This window comes from Canis lupus, chromosome 13 (genome assembly GCF_011100685.1).
Source record: "Canis lupus familiaris isolate Mischka breed German Shepherd chromosome 13, alternate assembly UU_Cfam_GSD_1.0, whole genome shotgun sequence".
Lineage (NCBI taxonomy): Eukaryota > Metazoa > Chordata > Mammalia > Carnivora > Canidae > Canis > Canis lupus.
The window spans coordinates 49,839,128-49,865,117 of NC_049234.1; the positions used below are offsets into that span (position 1 = coordinate 49,839,128).

Here is a 25,990-nt window from a genome sequence, read left to right on the forward strand (position 1 = left end):
TTTCATTTGTCACCAGGACTAATGGGGCAGGGGGAGCTGTTAGTGGCATTTAGTATCTGGGGAGGGATGCTGGCATCCTGAAATGCAGTTTTACACATAAGGGGCTCCCTTCCCCAAGATGCCAATAGTATTTACTTTGAAACATGATGAAAGCAAGATCTACAGTTCTTACAAGTTACATCTTAAAATGCTAGCCATTTATTCTAAGTTGTCTTAGTGAGATGGGGGGCTAGGGGATGGATGCCTGTTGACTGAAGACATAGGTATGTCTATTAATTCTATGGTAAACCTTAGTCTACAAGGAAGTTCATGGATCTGACTGCATTTCAGGCCAGCTAATCCCACTAGCATTTATCTAACATTGGGATCTGGGACTTGACTTGCCAGTTATTCACTGTACACAGCTACAGTGCTATTTACTCAGCTAGGAATAATAAAAGGTAGACTTCTGATTGATGTAGACCTACAGATGAAGCCATGGAGTGTTCCACCAGTTGGATACTTGATAACTATATGGAGCAGAGGCACTATTCACTTCTATTTTACTTAAGCCAATGTATTTTGGAGACTCATTTCTTACCATTTTTTTCATATGCCAGCTGCGATGTTGCTCTCCCAACTAGGCTGTAAATAAGAAATGACATCTGGTTTGTTTATTTATTTATTTATTTATTATTTATTTATTTATTTATTTAAAGTTTTGTTTTGTAATCTCTATGCCCAATGTGGACTTGAACTCATGACCCTAAGACGAAGAGTTGCACGCTTCTCTGACTGAGCCAACTAGGGACCCCAGTATATGGTCTTAATAATGCAAGAAACTTGAATGTAGCTTAACTACTTTTTAAGTATATTAGGGTCACATACATACATATATACACCTTACAAAAAAAACCTTGTATATACAAATTCAATACATTACAAACAGGTACAGTCCTGGGTGGTTCAAGAAGAGTAGGAGCAAAGACAGCTTTATTATGGTTATATTTATGTATGTAGTTATGTTAATATTCAGTGAACAAGGTCAACTTCATCTGTTTTTTCTTCTGCAGATTGTACACAAGGGAAGGAGGCTTCTTGGTTTTATAGGCCACACTTCTCTTGAGGCGCTCTCCTTTGATGTTAACGATGTGTGGCAAGAGAGGGGGCCGGACGGTCAGAACTGTTCCTTGAGGTGTATAGCCTCGGAGATGCAGTCTGTCCTTAAACTGAGGTGTTACTGCAACCCAACCTATGCAGGCATGGGACAGAACACAAAATGGTGTTAGCAAATATCTTCTTAAAAACACCTACCCCAAGCTCAAAACAGAACACCAAAGGAGGCTGCTGCTCCTTCACTCGATTTTTAAAGAAGGCATGCATTTGTGAAAAGGTACAAATTTATTTTTAGAGTAGGTTTCATTTAATGAATAAACTAGTATGTATTTCCTAAAATCCTCAGTTTATGTCAATTAAATGCACATTTCTAAAAAAATCTACTGTAAGTCAGTAAAGGCTACTTTATTCACCTTTTAAAAAGTGCTTGGTGTAAAATTACCTGCAGATGAAAATTTGATGTCAGCCACTGCTTTAGATTCCCCAAGTCCTTCTTTTAATGTAATGTCTTCACCAACAAGAGGAGGAAATCCTGCCATTCGTTCTTCTCCACCCATTGGAATCTGCCATTGAGATAAATATTCTCAGCTACTGAAAATCCCAAATCACTTCTTGTTCCAATGAAAAGCATGGGAGCTCTGTGAAATGAAGCCTACCCCAGTGCCAAGAACTGCATGTGAACATGTTTCTAGTGGTAACCTCCTGATAGCAGAATCTTTATCAGTTTACACTATTTTTACAGCCCTCCATTAAGCTTTGCAGAGTAATGTTTGGCAATTAAGATAATATCCTTCAGGGATCCCTGGGTGGCGCAGCGGTTTGGTGCCTGCCTTTGGCCCAGGGCACGATCCTGGAGACCCGGGATCGAATCCCACGTTGGGCTCCCGGTGCATGGAGCCTGCTTCTCCCTCTGCCTGTGTCTCTCTCTCTCTCTCTCTCTGTGTGACTATCATAAATAATAAATAAAAATCAAAAAAAAAAAAAAAGATAATATCCTTCAAAATACCTTAGTTCTCATAGGCCTGGCTGGCCTCAAAGATTAATCCCTGCCTCACTGCAAGTGAAGGGTACATGTATGATGGATAAGGTTCAACTTCTGTTTACAGATGTGTCCATGAATGGGAAGTAGCTGGATAATAACTTATTAATAGATCTCTCTGGTTTAACATTAGGGACACAAAATAGATGTTACAATATGGTCCCTGCCCTCAAGGAGGTCAGAAGGTGGAAAGAACATGTAAACAAATTACAAGGTAAGGCATGTGATGGGAGGCATCTATTAAGTACTACGGTTGTGGAGGAAGAAGTTATGAACACATTTTGGTCAAGGAAAACATTAATGAAGAAGCAATATCTGAGTAGTACTGTGAGCAATAGGTTGAAATTACTTACTAGAAAGGTATTCAGGGTTAGCATCAAGTATAGACACAAAAACAGGAAAAAGGATGAGTTCGGGGAATTGTAGTTGAATTGTCTAAGGTATGTTCAGTCTGTGTATGTGTGTGTATTAGTGACGAGGCTATCAGTTTAGATTTCTTAGTAATGTGGAAATACCAAGGAATTAGCAGGAAAAAGAACAGATAGGAATAAAAAAATACTGTGACCTGCTTTGTATTTTGGAAAGATCTCTATAGTGCAGGGTTTCTTAACTTCGACACTGTCGACATTTTAGGCTGAATAGTTTTTTGTTGTCGGGGTGGGGAGGCTGTCTTGTGCATTGTAGAATTTTTAGCAGCATCCATCAAGTTGTGAAACACAAAAATGACTCTAGTCATTGTCAAATGTCCCCTGATTGAGAACCACTACTTTAGTGGCTGGGGAGATATACTGGGGGAGGAGGAGGGCAATAAAAGCTGGAAGCTAAGAAAATAGGTTCTCAATAAACCTAATGAAACCAGATTACAGCTTGAATTGGGAGGCTGGATTCAGTGATAATCAGGAGGCAAGGCTGACTTTGATTTGGGAGGTAAGAAAAATGGGATGGAAGAGTGAGTCTCTGAGCAGCCCTCCCCACCAAAAAAAGTTTCCGTTACAGTAGGAGAGAAGACTAGGATTGTTACTTTGGAAAGTATCAGTGATGTCCGCTCTGAAAACTACACAAATACATTAGGATAGAGCACCACACAGGTCCTTTTTTATGAGCACCATGTTATATAGAGTAAGAAGTTTTCTTTCTTGTGAGTCCTTAACTGTATTTCACCTCATATATTATTGTTTGACCTAAAAAGTGAGCAAATATAACAGGAGAACTAAAGGCTTTTTTTTTTTTTTTTTAAAGATTTTATTTATTTATTCATGAGAGAAACAGAGAGAGAGAGAGAGAGGCAGAGACACAGGCAGAGGGAGAAGCAGTCTCCACGCGGGGAGCCCGATGTGGGACCCGATCCCGGGTCTCCAGGATCACACCCTGGGCTGAAGGCAGCGTCAAACTGCCGAGCCACCTGGGCTACCCCTAAAGGCTTTTAAGTGTAGAAAAATCAATAGGTTCTATATTGCTGATTGCCTTTATATGCTCACCCATTCTGCAAATCCTACAAGTCTCTGGAATATTAACCTTATGGCAGTTATTTCAATGGAGTTTAACTTTAGTCTGGCTCTCTTAGGAAATACAGAGAGAAAGAAGCATTTACTTCTCAAGTCAGGTTTATTTTTATCCTCCTTGAAGGGCAGGCAGGTATATATTTTGGATTTTGGCTTATATTCAGTTGCATTAACACTAATTAATGCTCAATCATTTCTGCTGGATGTACCTGGTGTTTTTGTAGATGTGTTCCTTCAACATCATTACCAACACTTACAATGTTGATTGTAAAAAGAAGGAACAAGCAGGACCCTGAGTTTTGTTTCGTTTTTTAAAGATGAGAGGGGCGTGTGGGTGGCTCAGTGGTTGAGTGTCTGCCTTTGGCTCAGGTTGTGATCCCGGGGTTCTGCGATGGGAGTCCTGCATCTGGCTCCTTACAGGGAGCCTGCTTCTCCCTCTGCCTGTGTCTCTGTCTCTCTCTCTGTGCCTCATGAATAAATAAATAAAATCTTAAAAAAAAAAAAAAATGAGAGAAACTGTAACATACCTACAAGGGGAAAGTAGAGCAGGAGTGAAAAACTAAGATAATCTGTAAGCGTCTGGGATTAAGAACCTAGGAGGAGGGCTTTTCTACTCAGGCCAGAACTTATCAACCTTGGCACTATGGACATTTTGGACCAGATAATTCTTTGTTGTGAGGGTCTGTCTTGTGCACTATAGGATTCCAGCATCATCTCTGGCTTCCATCTACCAGAAGCCAGTAGCAACCCCAATTGTGAGAAAATGTGTAACTTCTCTTCATTCAGCGCTATCTGATATAACTTTCCGCAATGATGTGACTGCTGGGCAGTCAAAAGTGGCTAGTGCAACTGAACAACTCAACTTTAAATTTTATTTACCTTAAATTTATTAAAAAACAATTTTTTAAAAAGATTTTATTTTTTTATTCATGAGAGACACGGAAAGAGAGAGGCATAGACACAGGCAGAGGGAGAAGCAGGCTCCATGCAAAGAGCCCCATGTGGAACTCGATCCTGGATCTGCAGGATCATGCCCCTGGGCTGAAGGCAGACTCCCTTAACTGGTGGGCCACCCAGGTGTCCCGAATTTATTTAAATTTAAATAGCCACTTGTGGCTACGGTATTGGCCAGTGTAGTTTAGAAAAAACACAAGTCCATACTATTCTAGGATGAGTCCAAATAACCTCCCTTTTCTCATAGAGCTCACTTTACTTTATAGCCAAAATCCTCAAGCAGAACAGGTGAGGAGAGAGTTAGCTGATCATATAACAAAAATGGTAAGTTCAACAAAGGCTTTCTTAGCAGGGCTGTGAGGCTGTCACAGTGTACGTTAACCTAATTGTGTAATCTTCAAAGTGTGTGGCTCACCTTGAGTAATGTATGACCTGCATGCTTCTGATACACAGTATCTGCCCTGTCCAAGGAAGTAATGTGCACAGGGAGGAGGTTGGAAGCCACAACTGTAAACCAAGCTGACTGATTTCCCTTAAGAAAGGAAGAAAATAATTATTTTACAGAATGAAAAACTTGCAAGAACCGCATATTACAAGTTACGATCAATGACCCCTTTGTCCCCCTAAATCAAGCTCCTTTTCTAAGTAAATGGAGTGTAATTAAATATAAGTAGAGGAAATACACAAGGAGGGGCACCTGGGTGGCTCAGTCAGTTAAAGTGGCTAACTCTTGATCTCAGCTCAGGTCTTGATCTCAAGGTGGTAAGTTCAAGTCCCATGTTGCGCTCCATGCTGGGCATGAAGCCTATTTAAAACCCCTACACACAAAGAAATGTGAGTAAAAGGAAATGCTTTAATTGCGCATTGTAAAGTGTAAATTGTGCAGTGTAAAGTTAACGTTCTGTGGGCTTTAATGAAACATAAATGTGTAAGGCTAAATTGCTAACAATTTATGAAAAAACACAAAACCCAAGAAATATGCTATAGCACTGGCCTCCAAGTTGCATTTACTGTTGCTGGACACATCCATGTTTCATTTCCCTTTTTTCTCCTCTCTTTGGGAAAACGGAGCAATTCTGTAAATACTAAAAAATCCCCAGTATGATGCTATGTAAGTGAATATCAAACAGAAAAGCACATACATAAATGTATACATATCTTGGGGATATAAGGAGTGGGGGAAGGGAGGCTGGCTTGCTCAGGTAGGGGAGCATGTGACTCTTGATCAATTGTGAGTTCAAGCCCCATGTTGGGTGTAGAGTTTGCTTAAAAAAAAAAAGCTTAAAACAAAAAAGTGGGATTTATTTAATGCATATTAACCATGTACCTAAAGGTTGGACCTATTTTTTTCTTTTTAACCTATGATTTCCATGTGAAACAGTACCACAGGATAGGGACAGCATCTTTTCCTCATGCCAAGCTGTATGGGCATTCAATAACCTAATGAAGATCTAGTTTTTGAGACCCACTACTTGTTTTTCCTCCCATTTCTTTTCCCCAAGTTTTTATTATGGACATTTGCAAACAAAAAAGTATAATCAACTTCCTACACAGTCATGATCTAGTTATCAACATTTTGCCAATCTCGTTCATATACCTGCATCCTTAAAGTAATCCTACATCATTTTTTTTAACAGTACAGACTTTCCTTACCTGCAGAAAATCTATGCGGCCTATGGCACCCAAAAATAGAACCATTCCTGGTTTAAGCACAAAAGTTCTTGGAACAATGGAACATGTTGGCAAAACAATATTTACTTCTTTTTCTGTTAGAAGGTTTAAAATCTGTAAAGCAGAGGACAGATGTTTTAGAGAATTACCTTTATTGAAGATATATTGTGATATACCCTCTAAGGTAAAAAAGTGATAAAATAAACCAAAGTATGTCAGAATTTGTTGCACATAAAATTGCTATATTGTTTAAATCAATTTGCAGGATGGCTCTACTCTTGTTTCACAATGTAATACTGAGTAACCCGCAAAACAACTTACATGGGAGTATGAGACTTTGTATGTCAGCAGTATCTCTCAAATGTCAAAACTGGTGTGAACCGAAAACACCTTTGAGTCATTCCCAAAACAGCACTATGTTCTCTCCATCAAGGCTTCTAGGGACCAGTAGTTATCAGCCAAAGGTAAGGCAATATACCACCTTCTATCCCAGTGGCAAGTATGCATGCATTAAATGAAAAAAACACTCATTCTAGGAGCAGTTAGAGAGCGCTGAAGAACGCTCTTCCACATTCTGGTCTTCAGTTTTTTTATTTCCCCTGAAGTGTCAGCAAAAAATGAGAAAGTGATGAATTCTCTGGCTTCTAAGAATGAAGAGTTCCAAGAAACTAGAGAAAATAGAAAGGAAACCCAGGAAGCACAAGATTCTGATAGAATTCAGGGAATCAAAATCTGATTTAAAAAGAAATATTATGGGGACATTTGGCTGGCTCAGTTGGTAAAGCATGTGACTCGATCTCAGGGTTCTGAGTCTGAGCTCCACACTGGGTGTAGAGATTACATAAAAAAAATTTTTTTTTTAAAGAAATATTAGTCAGTAAAAAAGTGGATAAAAAAAAACTTCTGTGAACTGGATTAAGAAAAATAACAAGGAGGGGCGCCTGGGTGGCTCAGTTAGTTAAACATCTGACTCTTGGTTTCAGCTCAGGTCATGCATGATCTTAGGGTCCTCAGATCAATCCCCACATTGGGCCCTGTGATAGGCTCTGAGTCTGCCTGAGATTCTTCTTTTTTAAAAGATTTTATTTATTTATTCATGAGAGAGAGAGAGAGGCGCAGAGACACAGGCAGAGGGAGAAGCAGACTACATGCAGGGAGCCTGACATGGGATTCGATCCTGGGTCTCCAGGATCAGGCCCAGGGCTGAAGGTGGAGCTAAACTGCTGAGCCACCCCGGCTGCCCTCTGCTTGAGATTCTTTCTCTCTCCCTCCCCACTCTGCCCCCTACTCTCCTCACTTTCTCAAATAAATAAATAAAATCTTAAAAACAACAAAAAAGAAAGATAAGTAAATAAAGAACACATGAAACCTAGAGAGCCTCACAAGCAAATACATAACAAGGAGCCTGCAAGTACTTTCCCTCAGCATTTGTATTAAAAAAAAGCATATTAAAAGCCACCTACAGGGGCACCTGGGTGGCTCAGTTAGTTAAACATCTGCCTTCCATTCAGGTCATGATCCCAGGGTCCTGGGATACAGCCCCACATCAGGCTCCCTGCTCTGGGGGGAGCCTGCTTCTCCCCTTCTTGTGTACTCTCCCTATCAAATAAATAAATACAATCTTAAAAAATAAAATAAATAAAAGCCACCTGCAGTAGAAGCCTTTTAGCCCTTTTTAGCAGAGACCTTAACACTTTTATTTCTCAGCAGAGTTCTTTGATTTAGTTTGGGAAAACACTGGTTTAAGGCATCCAATAAACTTATCAATAAACTGACAGAAACAAAATGCCAGAGACCTTTTAGATCTAATGACTTGAGGGTCTCATTTTGCTGGCTACAATATTTAGCAAATTCTTGCTTTTCTGACTATTTGACAAGAGGGTACATATGACTAAAATACCTGCTATCCTTGACTTGAGTCTAAAAGGGAAGAAATCAATGAATGGTGAAGTTCAAGTGCTGGAACATTATTAGAAAGCAGTCCAATTACTCTGAAGTTATGGATTGCTAAGGAAGAGAAAGTTGACACAAGCCATTATATTTTGGACCACAGAAAAGGTGAAAGCTCCATATGATTCTATGATATGGGACACTATAAGTAGAGCATAATTTTGAGAATGAAACTAAGTGATTCAGATAACACAAAGAAGGAAAAGAAGCTAAGACACCACTTTTCCTAGGCATAAACAGGCATAATTAGGCAAACCAGGAACTTGTATCAGTGACCAGATTCAAAGGAAACTGATTAATGGATCTGTTGTAAGGCTGTATCCTGGATGCATTCTTCAGTCAACCTATGACTTGGATGATAATCAAAACTGCAAATGAATAAAAAGTTGTGAGATTTAATGAGTGTATAGGACATGGGCTTAATTTAATGAAATAAAACAAAGTTGCCCAGGAGATCCTGCAATTAGAGTAAGATGTATAAGGGCAAGAGAGGTGGAGTTAATCCTATTCTAAGTTGTGCTCATCTGAGGATACTTATACAAGACACTTAGTTCTTAGTGTCATATTTTAAGGACAAAAACAAATTAGAAAATATTCTGAATAGAGGCCTGAATTGATGAAAAGCCTATCTCTCAGAACAGCCACAAGAAACAAAGAGAAATAATCTGGATTATGTCAGCACTGTAAATGTTCAATGTTTGTAGGATGAACTAATGAAAGAGAAGAGTGAGAAGATATAGAACATTACCCTTTAAAGTAGTTCAAAGTCTAGCAGGAAAACAGGCATTCTGTTCATTCCATGCAGGACCATTTAAAGAACAATGGGTACAAGTTACAGGGAGACTGTTCAGCTCAACACAAAAGGCAGGTCAAAGGCCAAATGGGTTACCATGGGAGATGAGGTGACACTGCTTTAGCTGAGGGTAAGTCACTCCTTATTTCAGTTCAAGACAAATGGCTATGTTTAGAGGGAATTCAAGCACAGAACATGTGGCGGGACTGCAGTGATATTTGTTTTCTTCCAACCTCAAAATCTAGGATTTCATAAATGTCTCCCTAACTAAGGTAACGACTACAATAATACAAAGAGGTTGTGAGCAGTAAAGCCTACAAAATGGAATACTGATCTTGATGGCACATAGATCACCCTGAACTGCTTCTATGAATGAATCAGAACTGAGCCTAAAGTGAAAGGATACTCCTTTCCTGTGTTCTGCCAATTAAGACAGTACTTGTGCAATTGAAAGTTAATATTTCTGGGGTGCCTGGGTGGCTCAGTCAGTCAAATGTCTGCCTTTGGTTCAGATCATGATCTCAGGGTCCTGGGACAGAGTCCCGCATCAGGCTTCCTGCTCAACGGGGAGTCTGCTTTTCCCTTTCCCTCTGCCCCTCCCTCTTGTGCTCTAATAAATAAATAATCTTGGGAAAAAAAAGTTATTATTTCCAAAAGACATGAAATACATACACAATTTTCTTTTGTAATTCCAGGGGTGTCATGAAACCAGTGGGCATCTTTTATATCTTGTGGAGTTAATTCTACTCGTTTGGTGGATTTATCTGCAACCATAGCAGGTTCATTTCCCATGTCAAAGGCAAGTGAATCAGCATCAAACTCAAAGGCAGCTTCATTCTTTCCGTTCTTCTGAATACAAGAACGTCCTTCCAACTCTTCCTAGAAAAAGTTATATTTAAGCTATTAGTCATTCTTTTGAAGCTTTTGACTCCAGACAGATAATTCTTATTCTCCTTACTTGCCTCAAAAACAAGTTACTTAGACTAACTATGGTGCTTGGAAGCAAGACTACAACGATACCTTTGCCTTTCTTTCAAAGGCAATGGGAGTCAGACTCTTGCAACTGTCAAATCTGTGGCTAGCTGTGTACATTGGGCAGGGGGTTGGGTGGGTGGGGGAAAGTTCTGGAAATCAAACTGTTTTCAGTGAAGGAAGGTTGAAAAAAGATACTAAGGAAAGAGGGACGAGGTAATTTAAAGCTGTGTTGTGGAGTCAGCAACCTGTGCTGGTTTGCACGGAGAGTGTGCTGTTTCTCAGTGAAAATGCTTCGATTGCTGGCAATTGGCTACGTGGGTAGTTGTTGCAGGTTTCCTCTCCTGGATTTCTCCAAGAATCTACTGTTTCAGTTTTCTCAGCACAATGAACTCTGGGATTTCAAACAGTAGCCTTGCCTCTAAAGGGCCTCTTTGTTCTAGAATAAGGGGGGTTGTCTCTCCCCACAAAAACTCGCTAGCCCCAGACAGCTGTATTTCAGGTTGCTCAACAAAAAAATGCTAGCATAGGCCCAACAAGAGTTTTCCTATAGAAGATACTTACCTACTACATAACCACGCCTTTTCAAGAGCTTAAGCTGATTTTGTTCTTGTGGACTAAGATTTTCTTCAGCTTCAGCTGCATCTTTCTTAAGCCTTTTTTGTCTTTCAAACATCCTATAAGGTGTTGGGTTGCAAATAGGAAACTTCAGAAGGTTTAATGTAGTACCTGAAATACCAAAGAATAAAAATGTTCTTATAAACATTTTACAAGAGGAAATAAGGGGAGGAAAACTAACATTTTTGAGGGGCTGGCTACATTGTCTCAGGTACTGCTATTTACTTCACTTAACCTTCAAGACAACCCTCTACAAGATCATTCTCATTTTACAGATGAGGAAACAGGCTCAGAGACTGGATCAAAGGCTCAACTTGGATTTGAATCCCAAATCTGCAGACCTGCTTTCTTTCCATTTTCACTGTACTACCATCCAGTATAAAAGCACTTCTGTGTATAATTCAAACAAAGTCTGGACAGAGAAGAACAGCTTATTAAAGTTAAGCACTGGTTTCAAAGGAACAAGAGTTTTGCCAACAGTTAAATACCAACAGGGTCACAGAAAGACCCATTTTGCGATTACCAAAGTTTCTTAAAACCGCACAGTTGACATTTTTTTCTCAAAGCCACACACCAAATGACAATTAGTGAATTATTCAAATATTAAATGCGTATAGTATTTGGATTTGATCTTACGAATAAACTTAAGAGAGGGTGGAAGTTTAGAAAGTTGAAAAGAAGAAAAGAAAAAGTTGAAAAAGAAGAAAAAGAAAAAAGAGAAACATACAAGGTAAAGCTACCAGGGAAACTTCCAAGAGAGGAACTGGAGCTCTGCTCTCTGGTTCATCTACAGTGCCTCAAGAACAGTGACTGGAACACAGAAGTGCTCCATAAATATTCCCATGAGAAAATAAGTCTAACATATACTAACTTTCCAAGCACTAGGCTGACACAAAAGACAGGTGTGACCATAGTAGGGAGAGAAGTTTTATTTTTTAAAAGATTTTATTTATTTATTCATGAGAGACAGAGACAGAGAGGCAGAGACACAGGCAGAGAGAGAAGCAGGCTCCATGCAGGAGCCGGATGTGGGACTCGATCCCAGGACTCCAGGATCAGGCCCTGGGCTGAAGGCAGGTGCTAAACCGCTGAGCCACCCGGACTGCCCATGAGGGAACTTTCATTTTATTATTTTTTAAAGATTTATTTATTTATTCATGAGAGGCAGAGAGAGAGAGAGAGAGATAGAGAGAAGAGAGACACAGGCATAGGGAAAAGCAGGCTCCATGCAGGAGCCCGACGTGGGACTCGATCCCGGGTCTCCAGGATCACATCCCGGGGTTAAAGGTGGCAGTAAACCGCTGAGCCACTGGGGATGCCCGGGAGGGAACTTTTAAATGGAAGGCTCCAGACTGCGCCCCACGTGGGCATTAAGGAAGGATGGACTAGAGGCCTGGGCCGCAACCAGACTTCCCAGCGTCTCAGAAAAGAGAGGAGGCAGGCCTCCCGAGGGCTCACCAGGCCAGGGGGAGATGGTGGCTCTGTCGATAGCCTCGGCGCCCTTGGCGATGCAGTAATCGGACCCTAGGAGCGTGTTGAAGAGAGTGGACTTGCCAGCGTTGGTGGCGCCAACGAGGTACACGTCGCCGCGGTAACGCCAGGAGCGCTGGAGCGCGGAGATCAATTCTTCCACTCCATAGCCAGTCTTGGCGCTGATGAGCCGCACGTCCCTGAGCACCGGGCGGGCCCTGGCGGCAGAATTCGAATTCTCCGCCCCGTCTCGCTGCCCGTCCTCGCCGGCGTGCCGTGGCCCCCGGCGGCCAGGGGGCCGCAGCAGCCCTGCGCGGGTACAGTCGTCCCACAGTCGCTCCCGGAGCCGCTGCAGGTGGCCGGGCGCGTCCTGGGGCAGCAGGTCCACCTTGTTCCCCAGCACGATCAGCTGCCTGGGGCCCACCAGCGCGGGCAGGTCGGGCAGCAGGGCGTCGGGCAGGTCGAGCAGGTCCACCATGTAGAGCACCAGGGCGGGCCCGGGCCGCCGCAGCGCGGCGCTCACCAGCTCCAGGTACTGCTCGCGGCTCATCTGCACGCGCAGGGCGCGCCGGTGGTGCACCAGCAGCCAGCAGCGCTGGCACACGGCTCGCGCCAGCCCGCCGTCGGTCTCCGCCGCCGCGCTGAGGAACTTCTCGCTGGGCAGGTAGCCGGGCACGCCCGGGTCCCGGCAGTGCAGCTCCGCTCCGCAGCCCGAGCAGCTCAGGCCGCTGGGCGGCACCGTCGGGTCCGGGTGTCCCACGACCGGGTGTCCCCGACTCCCGGGCGGTCCCTTCTGCGGCCGCCGCCGCTTCCGTCGCTCCTCCTCCTCCTCCTGCCGCTGCTGCAGTTCCCGCAGCTGCTCTTCGACGGTCGGTGCAGGCTCCGGCTCCGAAACGTACTCCGGGAACAGAAAATGCTCCTCCACGTCAGTCCCCCCTTCGTAACCCCCAGGCGCCGCTGAGCCACGGGAAAGCCCGCGTACCAGGCACGACGGCTGCTGGGAGGAGGGCGCGGCCGCACGTCGCTCGAGAAGCGGACCCCGAGAGCCATGGCCGGCCGCCGCGGGAGCCGATCCCCGCAGGAAGGGCCGCAGCAGCCGGCGGGCGAGGCGTGCAGGTAGCATGGGGAACGCGACCCAGGGCGGGAGGCGGAGACGCGTGCGCGCAGGCGCACTAGGGTCCGAGACGTGCGTCAAACCCGAGACCGGAGCCCGGGACTACTGGTGGGCGGTCGTTTGTCCGACACCAAACTTCGAATCCTGTGAGTTCTCGCGAGAATGATCTGAGGCCCGAGAACCCTTTCTAAGCTACTGCAAAAGCGTCGGCGACCTGGGCCGAGTTGCGTGGGCCGGAGAGGCCAGTGAGGGGTTGCGTACTTTAGGGCTTCTGGAACGCGCCACTTGCTGGCCCGGCGGGCTTCTAGTGAATCACGTTTTTCAAAGCTTCTTGGTTTTGGTCTTCAGAACCCCTCCCCCCAAAACGCCGCGTCCTCATGGCCTCAATTAAAGCCTTTTATTAATAAATCTTTATTTTTTTTATCAGGTGTTATTTGTTCAACGATATCGAAAAACAAAAAAGCTGGCGGGATCCGACCCTCAAACTATAGGAACATTCCTCGCAGCCACCAGTCTGCAGTGTGCGCGTGCGCAGCTCTAACCCTCGCTAACCCAGCCGACGACTTGCGCAGGCGCAGATCTTACGTTGGCGGCTTTGTGGGTTGGCCTCGGCCCCGAGAAGCAGAGCATTCTGGGAACGCCGGAGACGGAAATTACTTCCCCTCACGCTGCGGGCGCTGGTGGCTGCTGCGCGGTTTTCTCCGGTTTCAAGAGTTAGGAACTTGGGAACCGTCTGCCAGTATGTACGACGCGGACGAAGGTAGGTGAAACTACTCGGAACGCTCCGCGGCGAACTAAGGGGGGAGAAGCGGGGACCTGAATTTGCGGCCTCTCCTCAGTCGCCGCTCGAGTGTTCCCGGTGGTGGCCCCGGCGTTCCTCAGGCCGGGATCGTGAGCGTGGAGGGTGCGGGGAACGTAGCGCTAATGCCCCCGGTCAGCTGATTCCGGTCTCTCCACTTTCGGCTCCTGGGTGAGTCTGACACCGCCTTCCCGGACAGAAATGGCGCGCCGAGCAGCAAGACAGAGTCCATTGTTTTTACTTTGAAGCAAAGGGCTCCATTCTGGATTTCCCTCAAGGCCGTAGTGGATTTATGGAGCCCCTGAATTGTGGAGTGTCAGCCTGTGCCACGCATACAGCCGGGCTAAAGAATAGCGTGTGTGTGTCGGGGCACATCCCTTCGTGATGTCACACGTCCAAGTCAATGGTCTTTAAAGATGACCTTTAAATTCCGTCTTCCCACAAGATGCCAGAGTGTTCAGGTGTTATGTATCCTATTGAATACGGCCACTATGTCTTTATTTTTTCCTTTCACATGTGGAAATCTTAGTCGTGGTCTAGTGTATTTTAATTATTTTTAATGCTCGGTCTCTCATTCTCCACAGCTACTATTTTCAGACTTCACTTTTTTCCTGACTCCCAATCCTGTGGCCACTTCTCATGTTTCTCTTTATTCCCAGGCCACTCTCGGGAGAAAAAGAGGCAGAAGCATAAACTCTACTGTTTTAGTCTTTTTTTTATTTTTATTTTTTTAAAGATTTTATTTATTCATGAGAGACGCAGAGAGAGAGAGAGAGAGAGGCAGAGACACAGGCAGAGGGAGAGAAGCAGGCTCCCTGCAGGGACGCCGATGTGGGACTCGATCCCGGGACCCCAGGATCACACCCTGAGCCAAAGGCAGACGCTCAACTGCTGAGCCACCCAGGAGTCCTACAACCAGATTGTACAATAATCTAATTATACTTTATCCACTACATTAAAATAGCTCATGATAAGAATGTTAATGACTTCTCAATTGACAAATCAGAGGGACCTTTTTAAAAAAATTTTATTGGGGCACATGGGTGGCTCAGTGGTTGTGTCTGCCTTTGGCTCAGGTCAAGGTCGTGGGATCAAGTCCTGCATCGGGCTCTCTGCAGGTAACCTGCTTCTTCCTCTGTCTATGTCTCTACCTCTTTCTCTCTGTTTCTCATGAGTAAATAAAATCTTTTAAAAAAAATCTTTAAAAGATATTTGTGTGTGTGATAGAATGAGGATAGCAGAGGAACATAGGGTGAGGGATAAGCAGACTCTGCTCTGAGCACAGAGCCCAACATGGTGCTCAGTCCTACAACTGTGCAATCATGACCTGAGCCACAATCAAGAGGAGAGTCAGATGCTTAACCAACTGAGCCACTCAGGCACCCCAGAAGGACATTTTTCAAACCGTATCCAGACCCTGTGGTATTCAGCATTGTTGATGACTTCCTCTTTGAAACTCAGTCCTTCTGCCACATAACTCTCATGTAATTCTTTTTTTTTTAAATGTTTTATTTATTTATGATAGTCACAGAGAGAGAGAGAGAGGGGCAGAGACACAGGCAGAGGGAGAAGCAGGCTCCATGCACCGGGAGCCCGATGTGGGATTCGATCCCGGGTCTCCAGGATCGCGCCCTGGGCCAAAGACAGGCGCTAAACCGCTGCGCCACCCAGGGATCCCCTCATGTAATTCTTCTTACCTGTCTGGCATTCCTTCTTGTTCTCTTCTCTCATACTATTCAGGAGGATTCTATCTTTTCTCCATGGCTTCGGGTATGATTTATATGTGGATGACTTCGAATTTATATTTCTAGTCCAAGTGTCTTACATGTCTAACTGCCACTGGACGACTTCACTTGGATATGCCCCAGCCTCCTCAAACTTGTCACTGTCCAGACTGAGCTATTTGCTTTTACTCATCTGTCTTCCTAATCTGCTTTGTCCTATGTTCTCCATCTCAGTGAGTAGTATCTTCCTCTTGTGTTGTGGAAGCCAGAAGCCTGGGCATCATTCCTAATTCCTCTCTTCTGTTCCCATTATCTAATGAGCCACCAAGTTCTAAGGGTTCTGTCTCCCAAATATGTCAAATCTGGTGACTTGTCTGTCCCTTCTGCCACAATTTCTAGTTCAGGCCATCACTCGAACTCACTAATCTCTTGCCTAGATTAACTTCTCCAGATTCTCAACTGGTTTGTATGCTCTCCGGGATTCTTGGCTTCCCATTTCACTGCTCATACTGTGGCTATAGTGATTTTTCAGAAATGAAAATCTGATTTACCACACCCTTATTAAAATCTTAGAATGGTTCTTCACAGCTCTTATTTGGCAAAGACCAATCTCTTTTACTACTACATTATACTCTGTGCTTCAGCTACATTAGCCTTCTTTTGTTCCTTGAATAGCTTTCATTTTGGAGTCTTTTGCACAAATTGTTTTTTTTGAAAGACTACTTTCTCTGCCACTCCCACCCTCATCCTTTCCTTTTGCCTCGATTACTCCTGTTTATTCATACATGAGGTCTCTGCTCAGCTCCTCTTTTGGGAAGGCTACCCTAACCTCCTCAGGTCTTAGGATTGTCCATTTCACTTTGTTCTTCCTCTTTTTTTTTTTAAAGATTATTTATTTATTTATTCATAGAGACATAGAGAGAGAGAGAGAGAGAGAGAGAGAGGCAGAGACACAGGCAGAGGGAGAAGCAGGCTCCATGCAGGGAGCCTGACGTGGGACTCCATCCAGGGTCTCCAGGATCACGCCGTAGGCTGCAGGCGGCGCTAAACCGCTGCGCCACCGGGGCTGCCCTGTTCTTCATCTTGTTTGTATTCCTCCAGTAGGTAATAATCTCTCTGAGGATATAGCCATCTTTTATCTTGCTGAATGTTGTGTTTCCAGTGCCTGGGATATAGTACATACATGCAATAAATATTTAATGAATGGGAATGGATGAATGAATAAATGACTCTCCTTCGTGGATTTTTTTCACATGACTGTAATAGAGGTATTCCTCAATATCCTGCCTTCAGTCTTCCTTTCCTATGTAAGCTCTCCATATTCTACCAACCACTTGTAATGATTCTCAGCGATTTATAATTTATACCCCTTATTTGAGCTTCATATTTATATCCAGTTGTTTACTGCAAGTACTTAAGGGGACAAATGATCTACATGTATACCTAAAGCTAACCTCATTTCTCTCCTTTTCTCACCTTCTTGCTTCTCTGTGTGGCTGTGATATTAACCTCTAATCTGTCATCAAAGCTAGGTATCTCTGAGCTATTTTAGATATCTTTGTGTTTCTTACTCTTCCCCCACCTCCAGAATAGGGTCAGTAATTCCAATCCATTCAAGAAGCATTTATGAAATAATTTGTTTTGAATATGTATTGTTTCCTAAAAAAAATTTACCTAAAGTCTTAAGTTTTACAGGCTATATAAGTTAGAATATAAAAACAAAAATACAGCATGCTTCTCTTTTACAGATGATGAGACTAATATCAGAGGAACTGTGCAGTCTGATTTTTCAAACCTCCTGCTGTTCAAATTACTGTTGCTGCATAACTACCCTAAAATTTGGCTGCTTAAAAAATTAATGTGTTCATGGATTAGGTGGGTCAGGAATTTGCACAGAGTATAATAGGAATGACTTATTTGCTCCATGAGACCAGTGGTTCAATGCAAAGACTCAAAGGCTAGGTATTGATGACTGGGACCTATGTGATCTAGAGTGTTTATTATACATGTCTGACACCTAGCCTAGTGGGACTCAAGGACCAGGATTGCTGACCATGGCTTCTACAAGCGTCCTCTCCATATGATTTGGGCTTCCTTGTACTATACAAGCCTTGAAGTAGTAGGACTTAACTAATGGCCACTCAGAGAGCTCTAGAAGTGTGTGTTTTAGCAAACACATTGCATTGCCTTTTCTTACCTAATATTACCTTTAAAGTCCTGTAGTATGTCTTCAGCTACATTCTTTTAGTTATGGCAGTGTCAAAAACCCACCCAGATTTAAGGGGAGGAAACCTAGACCTCTATATCTTGATGGTGGGCAAAGATGACCCTGTAAAAGAGCATGTGAAATGGAAGAATATAGTTGTGGCCATCCTCAGAAAATACAACCTGTCATTCTTTTACCTTTATGAAATGTTGCTATAATAGTCTACTGAACCTTAAGGTATTGCCCAGCTATTGGAACCCTTCTCTGGCTTTACCTCCTTACATAATCTTTCCAGTCTCTAAGGAGCTTATTGATTGGAGGATTATGTGCTTCATCTTAGTTACCATTACAGTTAGCTATTGATGAGAATTACATGGACTTTCTGGAGAAGATGGATTATTAACACATTCACACAACTTATACTGAACCTTTGTAACGAAGGCTCTTTGTATATTGGGAGAATACCTATGTGATGTAGACTTCGTACACATAGGTATATACCTATGTATGTTAGTAATAATTTAGTTAATTGAAAGTTTAGAGAAGCGGGGTAAAGGATTGCTTTTTACTTAGCAAAGAGTAAATATGTAAATATGTTTCTGCTACTTCAAATCATAGGAGCAAGATGTTAACTACTAGCATTTTATTGCGCACAAGTACAATAATTTTGGTTTTTGCAGATATGCAATATGATGAAGATGATGATGAAATCACGCCAGACTTGTGGCAAGAAGCATGCTGGATTGTAATCAGGTAACTTTTGAGACCAAACTGAATAAGCCTTAAAAGGCATAATAATCCATAAAGGGATTTCATGCTTATTCTGTTATTGAAAATTATATATTTTAGTGACCTATGGGTGGCTCAGTGGCTGAGCGTCTGCGTTTGGCCCAGGGCGTGATCCTGGAATCCCGGGATTGAGTCCCACATCGGTCTCCCTGCATGGAGCCTGCTTCTCTGCCTGTGTCTCTGCCTCTCTCTCTGTCTCTCATGAATAAATAAATAAAATCTTAAAAAAGTTATATTTTATATGAATATGTCACATGAAAGCTGGTTTCTTTATTTTATATATATATATATTTAACTTGAACTTTTAAAGTATTTCAGACTTTAAGTTACACAAAGAATTCATATATACATTTCACTCAGGTTCCCTAGATGTTAACCTTACATATTTTCTTTGCCTTTTTTTCCCTTTCTTTTTTTTTTTTCCGAGACATTTGAGAGTAAGTTGCAGACATAAGAACGTTCTTTTATATAATAAGTCATCAAAATCAGGAAGTTGATATTAATACAATAATTTATAGTTCTTACCCAAATTTTGTCAGTTGCCCCACTAATGTTTATAGAAAAGTAAATTTTTTTCTGATCCTGGATCCAGCCTAGGATTTCATATTGCTTTTAGTTTTCTTATTTTTTTGTCTCCTGTAATTCAGAACAGTCCCTCAGTCTTCCTTTTTTTTGATCTCGGCACTTTTGAGGAATACAGGCCAGTTGCTTTTTAGAATACCCCTCAGTTTGGGTTTGTCTGATGTTTTCTCATAATTAGATTCATATGATTGCTTTTGGCAGGAGTGATGTTCTCTGCAGTCCATTAGGTAGCATGTGATATAACCTGTTTTTATCCATTGCTGATGTTAATTTGATTCCTTGGTTTTCTTTTTCTTTTTCTTTTTTTTAAGATTTTGTTTGTTCATAAGAGACACAGAAAGACAGAGGCAGAGACTCCCTGCATGGAGCCTGATGTGGGACTCGATCCCTGTACTCCAGGATCACGCCCTGAGCTGAAGGCAGACACCCTTAACTGCTAAGCCACTCAGGTGTCCCAATTCCTTGGTTTTATTATTTTAAATGATAAAGTTACATTAGGTTGTATTTCAACCTAACTTCCCATCTAATTCTAAGTATAATTAAAACTCAGAAGCCTTTTTGTAGGTAAGAAAAGTAACTTTTAAGTAGTGAACTTATATCCTGCTGTATTAGAATATAAAATGCTACAACTCTGCTCTCTTATCAAACTGACACTTGCTGTGATGTCTCTTTGAGCCCCTTCATCTCCAAGGTGCACATCCTCTGGGTTCACAGTCTCTTCTTTTTCAAAGAACACATGCTTCCAATGTTGTACCAGTTGTATTTGGAATATAACTAAACGTTCTTGAACCTTTTTTTTGTTGTTAAAAAAATGTGTTGCAATTTTGAGATGTGTCTTTTTACTACTAATCATGGGCTATAAAAACTTTGTATTAAGACATTTGTATCCTCTATGATGTTTGAGTTTTAAACACTAAGAAGTGTCTTACTAGGAAAAAAATAGGTAGATATTCTGTGAGTATTCCTATATTCTGCAATATCTAGGGAGAAGGAATATTTTGATCTTAAAAGAACTGTTTTCAACATATATGATTGTTCAGGGTAAACTATTTTTGAGCTGTCACCCCATTTAACATTTGTTACAAAATATTTGATTTTTACATTTTAATAGACTATAGGTTCTTTGGCTATTGTGAGATGATGCTTTATTTTCTCACTTTTTAACGTCAAGTGATTTTTCCCAAACAGTGTGAATGTGATGTTACTTAATGTCAGAGACTTCAGTAAGAGGGCTTGTGGTAAAATAAGATATATATATATATATAGGGGATCCCTGGGTGGCGCAGTGGTTTGGCGCCTGCTTTTGGCCCAGGGCGCGATCCTGGAGACCCGGGATCGAATCCCACATCGGGCTCCCGGTGCATGGAGCCTGCTTCTCCCTCTGCCTGTGTCTCGGCCTCTCTCTCTCTCTCTCTATCATAAATAAATAAAAATTTAAAAAAAGATATATATATATACATATATGAAATATTTATATAGTTTAGGCATGTAAAGGACAACCTTTTTTTTTTTAATGTTTGTTTGATAGAGATAGGGTGCTTGTATAGGGGAAGGGCGGAGGGAGAAAGGAAAGAAGCGGACTCCTTGCTGAGCGTGGAACCCCACACCAGGCTTAGTACCCAGACTGAGGGGCAGCCTGGGTGGCTCAGCGGTTTAGCGCCGCCTTCAGCCCAGAGCCTGATCCTGGAGACCTGGGATCGAGTCCCATGTCAGGCTTCTTGCATGGAGCCTGCTTCTCCCTCTGCCTGTGTCTCTGCCCCTCCCTCCCTCTCTCTCTCTGTCTCTCTCTCTCTGTCTCTCATGAATAAATAAATAAAATCTTAAAAAAAAAAAAAAAAACCCAGACGGAGGGACGCCTGTGTGGCTTAGCCGTTGAGTGTCTGCCTTCGGCTCAGGGCGTGATCCTGGGATCCCGGATTGAGTCCTCCATCGGGCTCCTTGCATAGAGTCTGCTTCTCTCTCTGCCTCTTTCTGTCGCTGTGTCTCTTGTGAATAAATAAATAAGTCTTTTAAAAAATAATATCAAGACAGATTATGACCTGAGCTGAAATTGAGAATCAGATGCTTAACCAGCTGAGCCACCCAGGCACCCCAAGGGTAACATTCTAACATTTCTAATGATTTTGGGAAGTCTTCTGGGGGAAATGAAACTTATCCACAGTTTTGTAAAGATTTTTTCATTGTTAATTGTCCATAAAAACCACTGTTACTGGGCAGCCCAGGTGGTTCGGTGGTTTAGTGCCGCCTTCAGCCCAGGGTATGATCCTGGAGACCCTGGATCGAGTTCCACGTTGGGCTCCCTGCGTGGACCCTGCTTCTCCCTCTGCCTGTGTCTCTGCCTCTCTCTCTCTCTCTGTCTCTCATGAATAAATTAATCTTTTTTTCTTTAAAAAAAAAAACAACACATTGTTACTTAAATTATAGTGCCTTCTTTCATATGTTTCTTATATGTCAATGGCAGACTCAAATGGTTGTGAGAAATGTCTTTCCTGTTAGCTTGCAGTTATACAAGGAAATTACCCTAACCATTTTTAGGCTGTATCTCATACAAGAATGATTGTGGGGGGAATCCCTGGGTGGCTCAGCGGTTCAGTTCCTGCCTTTGGCCCGGGGCGTGATCCTGGAGTTCCGGGGTCGAGTCCCATATAGGGCTCCCTGCATGGAGCCTGCTTCTCCCTCTGCCTGTGTCTCTGCTTCTCTCTCTCTCTCTCTCTCTCATTCATAAATGAATAAATAAATAAATATCTTTAAAGAAAAAAGAATGTGTTTTCTTTTTCTTTTTTTTAAGATTTTATTTATTTATTCGTAGACACACAGAGAGAGACAGAGACACAGGCAGAGGGAGAAGCAGGCTCCATGCAGGGAGCCCGACGTGGGACTCGATCCCAGGTCTCCAGGATCACAACCCAGGCTGTAGGCGGCGCCAAACCGCTGCGCCACCGGGGCTGCCCGATTGTGTTTTCTATTCTCTGCCATAGGACCTAACTTCTAATATTAATGTCCATGATTGAATCAGGTTGAGATCTTGACCCAAAGCCATCCAATCTAGGTCTGCTAGTGACCTGTGAAATGACCTGGTGATGCCAAACTGACCATTAGTTGGGCTGTACATATTGCCTCAGAAAACTGATGTAAGGATAAGGGATTGGTAGTGGCCAGGGAGAGGTGAGTAGAAACTAAGAAATTGTCATAGGTACAAGATGCAGGGTCACAAGATGAAGGAATTGGGACATGGTGGTATGCTGGTGCGTTGTTTGCTCCTGCTGAGGGGTGATGAGATAATCCAGTCCATAAGAGTGTGGTAAATCTCAGAGCTCTCATAGTCTTCCTAAAACCTAGCTGTACACTTTCTGGGTGGTGAGGAGTGAAATTGCTCTTGCAATTTTAGCTTCTTGTTACTTTTAGTGTGTATATATATATTTTTTTCTTCTTTTTCCTTCCTTCATGTGAAGAAGTGTCTGTTCCTTGTAAACTGAATATCTACTCTTGTAGGTTCTTCTTTAGGGCTTCATTATGTGATTTCTGTATCTGTTGGTAACTCCCATCTCTCCCATACTTCTTTTCTTTCTTTTCTTTTTTTTTTTTAACTCCTATTTCATTTTTTAACATCAGTCATTTGCTGAATATTTTCACTTGAATGACTTCATCTCACCTTTATATTTTTTATTTCTTTAAGATTTTATTCACTTGACAGCAAGCACAGTTAAGGGGAGCAGCAGGCAGAGGGAGAGGGAGAAGCAGGCTCCCTGCTCAGCAGGGAGCCCAATGTGGGGTTCAGTCTCAGGATCCTGGGATCATGACCTGAGCTGAAGGCAGACGCTTAACTGACTGAGCCACCCAGGTGCCATCTCACCTTTAACATATTCAAAATAGAACTACTCTTAAACCTTAAATTATGTTTTTATACCTTCAGTATTTTAGTTATGGGTATCATCTTTCCTCTTTTTTTTTTTATCACCTTTCCTCTTATTCAAATTAGAATTATTTTATCTTTATACATTTTTTTTAGTTTAAGATTTTTTAATTTTAGAATGAGAGAGCATGGTGGGGAGGGGCAGAGGGAGAGAGAATTTTAAGCAGACTCTGCAATGAATGCAGAGTCTCATGTGGGGCTTGATCTCATCACCCTGCAATCGTGACCTGAGCCAAAACCCAGAGTCAGATGCTTGACTGTGCCACTCAGATGTCCCACATTTTCTTTAGTTTGAAAAACTATTTCAAAGAGGTTGAATGAGGGGTACGTGGCTGGCTCAGTCAGAGAAGTGTACAGCTCTTGATCTTGGGGTTGTGAGTTTGAGCCCCACGTGGGATGTAGAGATTACTTATATAAATCAATCAGTCCATTTTAAAGAGGTTGGATAAAATTTATAAGAGATCTTTATATTAGGGATTCCTTATAGTTTTTATGCTGTGCTTTAATTATTTTACCCATAAGCCTTGATTCCCAAAACTTAAGTCCTACAGAGAAACTGTTTCTAGTTTTACCCCTTTTTTGGATACATCATAGTATCTGCGTAATGATGGACTTATAATGGTTGGATTTAATTATAATGAGAATGGGGAAATACTCTAGAAAACATCACTGAGTTGTAACTAGTTATAAACTCAAATATTTTTTCCCAGTTCCTATTTTGACGAGAAAGGCTTGGTCAGACAACAGCTGGATTCTTTTGATGAGTTTATTCAGATGTCTGTTCAAAGAATTGTGGAAGATGCTCCACCTATAGACCTACAAGCTGAAGCTCAGCATGCTAGTGGAGAAGTTGAAGAACCGGTAAGAGGGTTATTCTAATAAAGTAACATATGTAAAAGAAGAGTATTAATTTGTAATTTCAGTTCTCTCACCTGGCTTAAAGGTTAAAAAAAAAAGTGAATGTTTTTAGTAGGTTACTTACAGCATCTTTTATCAGCTCCTGTTTATTCTTACTAGTAGATATATTTTTGCAAGTAATCCAAATCCCTAATCCTTATTCAGATAGTAGGGATATAATAACTGGGGACGGGGAGCTTAGAAATATGATGAACTACTAGGAGAAGCAGGCCACAAATAGTCATGTTGCTTCAGAAGCCCCCCCTTTTTTCTTCCTTTCGTGATTTCTTTTCAACAATCATAAAAGAAAATATATTTGAAGGACTTTCCCCCTTATTTTTGTAAGAAATACGTTATAATAGATAATAAAGGAAAAAATCACCCAAACATACCAGCTGTTTTAGTTTTTCTAAGTTTCTAATAGTCTGTTTATACATACATATGTTCTTAGCATTATTAAAATCATAGCAAGGTTATAATTTTATTTTTTTTTTAATTTTTATTTATGATAGTCACAGAGAGAGAAAGAGAGAGAGGCAGAGACATAGGCAGAGGGAGAAGCAGGCTCCATGCACCGGGAGCCTGATGTGGGATTCGATCCCGGGTCTCCAGGATCGCGCCCTGGGCCAAAGGCAGGCGCCAAACCGCTGCACCACCCAGACATCCCGCAAGGTTATAATTTTATAATCTGGTCTTATGTGAGTTATTGTAAAGAAGTATATGGTCCAAAATAATGCTGTCCCCAGTTTTTGAGAAGAGAGATGGGGAAACTGAAAAACCAAGTGAGTCAGGGAGAGCCCCAATTCAATCTTCCTTTTATTTTTGGCAAATTCAGTCCTCCTTTTCTGTAGCTAATCTCCTAAGGGCTGATCTTTTCTTCTAATCTAGTTGGAGATGCTGCATAGACTTTTAACAAAAATCGTATCTAGTTGGAGATGCTGCATAGACTTTTAACAAAAATCGTCGGTTCTTCTGGCACTGTGCTGGAAAAATGGGCATAATTTTTTTTTAACACAATATTTTCCTAGTATTTGCAAAACAGAGAGGTAACAATATAACAGGTTCAAAGTGTCACTACTATTAAGTACTATTGGAGGAATAGATCTGAAGCTGGGGTATCAGAATTTAGTGGAAAAGATGGGGGCAGACTTAAGCTGACTATGAAGGGCGGCGGGGTAGAACTTGTCTTAGTAGAGACAAGATACTTAGGGGGTTCAGCAAGGAAATACTTGGTGTTATTTGACTTGGGGATGGAATGACCACAACAGTCAGTAGATGATTTTTAGCTTGATCTGTTTTTGATATGTGTTAGCGGAAGGTAAGATAGAATGAGATTGTCATGGGCTTTGGGTGTTATTAGGAATTGTTCAATTTGGGGAACTTGGATGTTAATTACCATTAGTGGTCTGTTTTAGTCCCATTGTTTCTTTTTCTAAGATCTGGTTTAGAGAGAAACCACTTTCCGTTTACCTCTGGAAAGTGCTCATGGATCTTGTTTTATTGGGGAACAGATACTGATTGAAAACTTTTTTTGGTAGAGGGAGTACGTTGTGCTTTGATCAGGGTTGGAAGTTGTTCTCAGTCCTTGATATAGAGTAATTGGGATTTTTTTGTAAATTTAATTGAAGAGATAGGTTTATTTTTTCCAGTGTTCTGTTGAATAAATTAGAGGATGGTCCTAATTGAATTTATCTTTTCTTTGTTTTTCTGGTAACATTGTATGTACTTCTGACCTTAACTAAGGAGAGACCACACAGAAGTATATAGATTACTGATACAAATCTTTTAACTATTTGATATAAACATAGAGCATATGAGATATATGCATAATCTTTATTTACTTGGGATATTTTAAGTCTCTTGGTCTTTGCCTTAAGAAAGCAGGTACAAAACTTGACATCT

General features: G+C 42.0%; 2 protein-coding genes across 2 annotated transcripts in view; one reads left to right on the forward strand and one right to left on the reverse strand.

Moving 5' to 3' along the window:
* Positions 1–827: 827 nt before the first annotated feature.
* On the reverse strand, positions 828–13,717 carry NOA1 (nitric oxide associated 1). The gene is given in 8 exon segments (XM_038556188.1): positions 828–1,231; positions 1,538–1,658; positions 5,006–5,122; positions 6,244–6,375; positions 9,677–9,838; positions 9,840–9,883; positions 10,541–10,705; positions 12,053–13,717. Coding segments are annotated over 8 exon segments (2,103 nt in total). The 5' UTR covers positions 13,188–13,717; the 3' UTR covers positions 828–1,004.
* The window catches only part of POLR2B (RNA polymerase II subunit B), a 47,483-nt gene continuing 35,123 nt past the window's right edge, over positions 13,631–25,990 (forward strand). Inside the window, exons 1-3 of the mRNA XM_038556187.1 lie at positions 13,631–13,938; positions 18,588–18,660; positions 23,902–24,052. Coding sequence (XP_038412115.1) covers positions 13,920–13,938; positions 18,588–18,660; positions 23,902–24,052 — 243 coding nt within the window. The 5' untranslated portion in view covers positions 13,631–13,919. The remainder of the gene's footprint in view (positions 13,939–18,587; positions 18,661–23,901; positions 24,053–25,990) is intronic.